Source organism: Pinus tabuliformis, chromosome 3_2 (assembly GCF_031772625.1).
Source record: "Pinus tabuliformis cultivar Carrire ecotype Pingquan chromosome 3_2, CPIR1, whole genome shotgun sequence".
NCBI lineage: Eukaryota > Viridiplantae > Streptophyta > Pinopsida > Pinales > Pinaceae > Pinus > Pinus tabuliformis.
The window spans coordinates 21,188,317-21,195,164 of record NC_142302.1 but is presented as its reverse complement, the minus strand read 5'-3'; the positions used below and the strand labels follow the sequence as shown (position 1 = coordinate 21,195,164).

At 39.6% G+C, this 6,848-nt stretch overlaps 1 protein-coding gene across 1 annotated transcript; it reads right to left on the bottom strand.

The window, feature by feature from the left end:
* Positions 1-1,053: 1,053 nt before the first annotated feature.
* On the bottom strand, positions 1,054-3,309 carry LOC149179594 (uncharacterized). Its single transcript, XM_089413592.1, has 4 exons — positions 3,092-3,309; positions 2,892-2,946; positions 2,319-2,465; positions 1,054-2,070 (listed from the first exon to the last, which is right to left on the bottom strand). The coding sequence occupies exons 1-4, from the start codon at positions 3,307-3,309 to the stop codon at positions 1,828-1,830; spliced, it is 663 nt and encodes a 220-aa protein (XP_089269718.1). The 3' UTR covers positions 1,054-1,827.
* Positions 3,310-6,848: the final 3,539 nt, after the last annotated feature.

Genomic DNA, 6,848 nt, shown 5'->3' with positions numbered 1-6,848 from the left:
TTGGCTTTGATTTTTACTCAATTTCAGGACCTCAAGTTTTCAAATCATGTCCTAACTAAGTTCTGGTTTCCTAACAGTGTTAAGAAGATTATGGGATTGCCGCCAGCTGTCTGTCCTACTGATCCAGAACCCAGATTTGAAGCTTAATCTTATTCAGTAGTAAGCTCTTTTGTGTCTCAGAAACTGCTAGACACCTATTAGAAATACGCACAGCTCTACTGGGTAAGAGGAATAAAAATCAATACCCATCATTGAAAAGCAAAGTTAAAAGTCATTTTAAAAAGTGTACGACGGATACATGGATACTTGAGTCCTAACAACATGCCAAGGAACCGCTCAGAATGATCCAACCAGCTTTGTAAGGCAGAATAGAGCATCAACTTGCCAATCTAACAGGGATGAAGATGAGATCACTAATATTCTACTCTTGAGATCAACAACATTATAGCAAAGAAAGTAACCATTGATTCATCTTTAGATTTGTTGTAGCAAAGTTAAAGGTCAACTAATAAAAGTCTATATCGCCAAGCCAATCTGGCAGGACCACTCAAGCTGATCCAGAATACTTGCAGGGCGGACCACAGCATCGCCTTGACCAGGGAAAGACCCAGGGGTCAGCCCAGCAAAGACTCAGTAAAAAAGAAAGCATAAACATACAGACCATATAAAAGACTTGACATGTAAATCATGAAAGAATTCTAAAAACCAGATCTGAAAAAGAGTTGAGGCAGTGGACCTCATAGTGAAGACAAAGCCACTAAACCCAAGCAAGATAAACCATGGTATCGAAGTAGTAACCATGGTACTTTTGATGCACATATACATCTATTGAAGACTAAACTGCAATTTCATACTGCTAGAATATGACCGAGTACACTCTCCATTATGGCTCTGACTCCTTTTCAAAAGCTCTGATAAAAAATGGCTGCTAAGGATGAGCGAGTAAAGCTACCATCAATGTGAATAAAATGAGTGTGTCTCAAGCGATGGCAGGGGGCTTGTGTTGCAATTTCAATTAGCTTGTATTTTGATAGTGCAAACAAAGTTGCTGCCAGTAAAACATTTTTACAGGAGAGCCTAATTATTACAAGAACAAGAGAATTTCCAAAACCTTGAACAACAGATTTTCATAGTGCTTTCTTGGAATTTCTATCCAAGACAAATGTTACAGTAATGATAGCTAAGAAAAAGAACAGATCATGGTTTGCAAGATAAAAGGTCACGCCAGAGAAGGGCTTGTCTCCGGGAACCGATTCTCTCAGAGGGCGCTGTTCGAATCCTGCTGCTTCCTTGAAAACTGAACCATCGACAAAACATGAAGCTCTTCTTACTGAGTAGCAATACTTGTAAAATTACCTTTGAATTCGTGTACTCCGCAAGCACCATGCCATATTGAAACTCAATGGGACTTGATCGTGTTCTTCAGACTGATGTAGAGGTTAGACACATGATTTTCCTTTGCTTTAGCAACTCCAACGAATTCTAGTTCAATATGCACAAGTACCTATCTGTAACTATTAATCGTGGGAATATGCAAATACAACATTAATCGAATCTCTCGCCACCAAAACTGCTAGACCATTGAGCACCACCAGTTAATATGTTACCCAGGTCCTATATTGAATCAGCTGACTAGCAATTGACATCTAAGTATATAAGCATTGCTTTAACACCTTAATGCTACCATTCTAACTCATTTAGTTCAACAAATATGAACAATGCTTGTTATCTGGGTGAATATTTAAATAAAAGCACAATAACTAGTGAGAGAAGATCTGGACTTCAGGCAAGATTTGTAATAAATTTTCTGTGGATAATGAGGTAAAATTAGACAGCCACAGCAATATTGGGAGTTGCTTCAAAAGTTATCACTTTGTAACATCGTTCACAAAGTGTAGGATGGTCTATGAAGGAACCAACAACCTGCAAATAATTCCAACATCTTTCACACTTGGAACCATCTGCACGAGATACCCCAATCCATAAGTCACCCAATCTTGCTGCAGAATAGGTTCCAGTGAATGCAGCACCAGTGCTAGATACGTGGTCCATTGAAGGTAAAACCTCAACCTATATCCCAAGCGACCGCATTAGAACAAAATAATGCTCAAGCAGAGATAAGATCTGGGTGAATATTTAAATAAAAGCACAATAACTAGTGAGAGAAGATCTGGACTTCAGACAAGATTTGTAATAAATTTTCTGTGGATAATGAGGTAAAATTAGACAGCCACAGCAATATTGGGAGTTGCTTCAAAAGTTATCACTTTGTAACATCGTTCACAAAGTGTAGGATGGTCTACGAAGGAACCAACAACCTGCAAATAATTCCAACATCTTTCACACTTGGAACCATCTGCACGAGATACCCCAATCCATAAGTCACCCAATCCTGCTGCAGAATAGGTTCCAGTGAGTGCAGCACCAGTGCTAGATACGTGGTCCATTGAAGGTAAAACCTCAACCTATATCCCAAGCGACCGCATTAGAACAAAATAATGCTCAAGCAGAGATAAGTTTATGTAGAAATCAGATTAATAATGAACAAAAGGGTTACTTGCCTGAGAAGTTATGAAAATCTTATGCAACTTATCTGCATCATCCCCAGGCATAGACATCTGCTGGAATTTTCTGAGAAGATTTGGATCAGAAAACTGACCCTCGCGACAAAACTGTATATCAGAGATTGCTGACCCATAATACCTTCAGATCTAAAGGCCCTTCCCTGATATTAACCGTATATAACACTATAAAAAGCCAACCCTCGAAAAAATTAAGAGAACCTCAGGGATTTTGTGGAGAAAATTGATGAAACCACACCCAATAAGCCAACCCTCGAAAAAATTAAGAGAACCTCAGGGATTTTGTGCAGAAAATTGATGAAACCACACCTGATTTAGTAAAGGAGGAAGAGGCCTTTTAGAAGGGAAGAAATTGCGCGTAAACCTGTTATGAGAAAGGAGGCAAGGAGTAGCATTATAACACTCGAACAATGAAAATATATGAAAAAGGGGAAAACAAAATTTTATAAACAATTTAATATATAATATAAAAGTAAGTTTCAATTATTTATAATAACAACTTCGCTTACATGCATTTTGACAGATGTTGTCTTGCTTGCTCTTGACGCTCAGCTTGTACTCCACGGAACGGCCTCCCACTTCCCGCCCCGAAGGTGTCATCAGCTGCAGCAATGTCAAAATAAAACCAGATGGAAGAGGTGTCAAAATAAAACCAGATGGAAGCGGCGTCTAAGTTTAACCCAGACGTTCGTTTTTTAACAGATACTAAGATCGATTGGGATGTCATCAACTCTAGTTTGAAGAGTTAAATCTGAGTTAAATCTGGTGTTGCTGTACCAGTATCACCAATATCTTGGCACCTGAAAGAAATTCATAATAGTGCCTTCCATCCGGAAATGATAATATTGTTATATAACATTACATATAGTGTCAGCAACCGTGGTTTCCCTATAAACTAGCGGTTACTATTGATCCTCCACTCCTGCCACACATGTGCAGGGTTGGGAATGGAAGGACATCAATCCACTGCCAGGCCGGGTAGCAAAGACCAGAGGTAAGCGAATCTTAAAACCCTTGCTTCTCGTTCACTGTCTTCTGTAGTTGTAGATGGCATTTACTGGCTACTTGCAAAAATCCTTGGACGCAGCGTTTTGCTGGTTCTGGTCATGAGCTACAGATTCAGCCCAATAAGCAACAATCAGATCACTCCCAGTGATGGCAATGGCGAAAGAGTTGGTGATTATAGTTGTTCTTTTCTTCCCTGCGTACGCATCGGTATGCCCCGGCCCCCCGCCCACCCACAATATATAATGTTTAACAAACAGCCTTTACAGTGGACCTCAGCAATGATGATAGATGTGATTTCACTGTGCATGCAGCTTGTGGGTATCAGAACAGGCCTGCCATTGCCTTCCCTGTGGGAAATTTTCGTCCTTACGTCTGGTGTTTGCTTGAATGCAAGTCCTTGCCAGGATTCTTAGTCGATCTCAGGAGTCGATGCTGGTAGTTGATGCTGCATACTACTCAACGGGGCTACCCAAATTGGCTTGCCATTGATACTCGGCTACTCAGATTGGCTTAACAGTTTGGAACAATTCATCAACAGACACACGGTTGAATTAATGCTAGGAAGGGAATAATGCCAGTCGGGGGAGGGGCGCATCGGCTTTGCATCTGCCTCTGTTACTATTGCTGATGGTGGTTAATCCACTGGTTCTTCAACGGCTTCAACGACTGAAACTAGTGGGGGTTTTGCGCAGAGAGGTGTTGATATTGGGGATCCGACTCTGGTGAGCGGGTAGGCGGTGGTTCATGACACCTCCCGCCATGCACGGACACCTGCACAACACCTGTTAAGATCACCTGCACAACACCTGTTCAGATCAAACCGTATCAAACCTTAGCATATGCCTGTTTGCAGATAATACGAATTGACATACGAATTGACGAATTAATGTTAGCATTAACATCAAACCGCTGACGGTCAGGCAGAATGAACTGGGCCTAAATAGCAATTTAGCCTATGCTCGGGCCTCTTCCGCCTCGGGAAGAGGCCAAATAAGATGGCAAAGGTTTAGGGCGGAATAGAACTTTGGCTATGTGCGCACATCATGGCACAGCACATTTCCAAACTTTGGACTAATGACCGAATAACCCTCGCCAGCCACTACAAACTAATGCTATATCGCACCCGAATGATTACTATAGTCCCTGCCGAATGCCAGATGGCAGGGACTAATAATGATGTTGTCAAACATTACGCCCAATTCTTCTATCGGGATTTCATGAATTTCAATGACAATGTTTTAGACTCCATCCTACTGCAACTCTTAACTTTACGATATGCAGTAGTCTCGGTAGAGGCATGTGAATGCAACTACAAATGCATTGTATTCTGGACAGTGGAAAAAGTTACAATCTCTGGCTCATCAAATGCCTGGAACATTGAAGTTAGTGTCTAATTTCTTGTCCTACTCCAATGTCTGACCTGTTTGAGGAACGGCTGCCATGGGGAAATAACTGCCTATTGCATCTGGAATGGAGAGATTGACATAGGGCAACTCCATTATAAAATCCCCTGTTGAACCCCATATTCTATGTAAATTTCTAGAGGATAACATTGCCCCATCCATTAATGTAGGAGAATGTATTTGCATCTGCATACCAACGCATGGTGCCCACCATGATGTCAAGACAAAGCTACTGATAAGATCTCTCAGGTCTAAAGATGTGGAATACAGAGGAATCATAGTCTTGGATTTAGAAACTCTTGAAGGGTACTTGGTTGAAAAGAGAGAAGGCACAGAGGGGAAGTGTGGAATTCAAATTTCCTCCTTCATAGTGCCAAGGTTAAGGTTAATAGAGGTATTAATCAACCTTGTACTTCCTGGTTGGTTCATAGTAGAAGGCTTCTCTAGCTCTTTGTTAGCTACAAGGACCATAAGGGATTACATTGTGGATAGCAGAGGAAACGGGTTCATAGCAAATGTATTCTTAACCAAATTTGTGGTCAAGTTAGATGCCAATAGTACCTGTCATTGCTCATCTTCATATGTAATCTTCAGAACTTCAGAACTATATCTTTTATAGTGAGTTGTGTCAACATGGTCTCCCCTATTTTTTGGGTTGTGCTTATTTCATTTGACAATGGGGATGATATTTCTTTGTCGCCCTCTATTGCTAGAGTTGCGGTGATAATGGAAGCCATTCGTATTGATTAATGGCACACTATTTGCCTTATTATGTTACGTATGCTCTTAATATTTTAGTAGAATAATATTTAATAATTCACTAGTTTCATGCTATTTCTATCCGCACTCTTAGCGAGTATTGTACTCCATCCCGGGCAATGACGTCGGCCTTTGTCTTTGTAGCCGTTGCAGAGGTAGCCTGAGTAGACTGCGTGATAATTGACACAGTCTTCGCTGAAATCATCCGAATACGATTGCTGAGCCGCTGCAAATAGTCCATTATTGACCACAGTTCTGCTGCCCTGGAATTGAATTAAGCAGAAACAAAAGATAATAAAAACAGCCCTCGAGAATCGAGTAAGCGCCATCATAGCCATGGTCGCTAAACCATAATGTGATGAAATGCCACTGGCTTTCTTTATAATACTCACACCTCGGCCACGGTTGCTGAGAATCTGAGACTTGCACGGCGTGAACGCGCATAAACAGCTCCACCGATTTTTACTGGAATCGACTCGTCGTCTGCTTTATGACCTGGATGGTCTGCAACGCAGTCGAAGATATTAGGGTGAGACGGTGAGGAGAATTGAATTTGAAACCAGTAATCAAAGGTTTTATTTTGAGAGATCGCAGTAAATATCTATTTTATTTGAGAAGATTTAGTCCAAAAGATTACATTTCACACGTTTAACTTTTTTTACTTTGTGATATTTAGGAGAATTAACTTCTGACCTTTTAAAGAAATTATTTTGAAAAATCTAAAAGAATTGAACTTATAATTTCTCATTAACTAAATATTTTTGAAAATCTAAAAAAATTGAACTTATAATTTCCCATTAACTAAATGCTTTTGAAAGGTCTACAAAACTGAACCTATAATTTCTCATTAACTAAATACTTTTATCTACTATACCTCAACCAACTTATTAATAAACACAAACTTTGTTAAATTATTATATTTTTATTTTAATGTATCCAGATGAGTTGATATAAATTAATATGTTAAATTAATATATTTTTAATTAATATATTTTTATTTTAATATATGCAGATGAGTTGATATAGCATAAAGGAATGTCAAAGAATTAAATTTCTTCACTTCTCATTAACTAAATACTTTTATCTACGATACCTC

Coding starts and splice junctions, on each gene's coding strand:
- LOC149179594 (XM_089413592.1), bottom strand. CDS start 3,309: ATGACATCCCAATCGATCTTAGTATCTGTTAAAAAACGAACGTCTGGG. Junction 2,466..2,891: donor TTCCTCCTTTACTAAATCAG/GTGTGGTTTCAT, acceptor CTTGGGATATAG/GTTGAGGTTTTACCTTCAAT. Junction 2,071..2,318: donor GATGTTGGAATTATTTGCAG/GTTGTTGGTTCC, acceptor CTTGGGATATAG/GTTGAGGTTTTACCTTCAAT.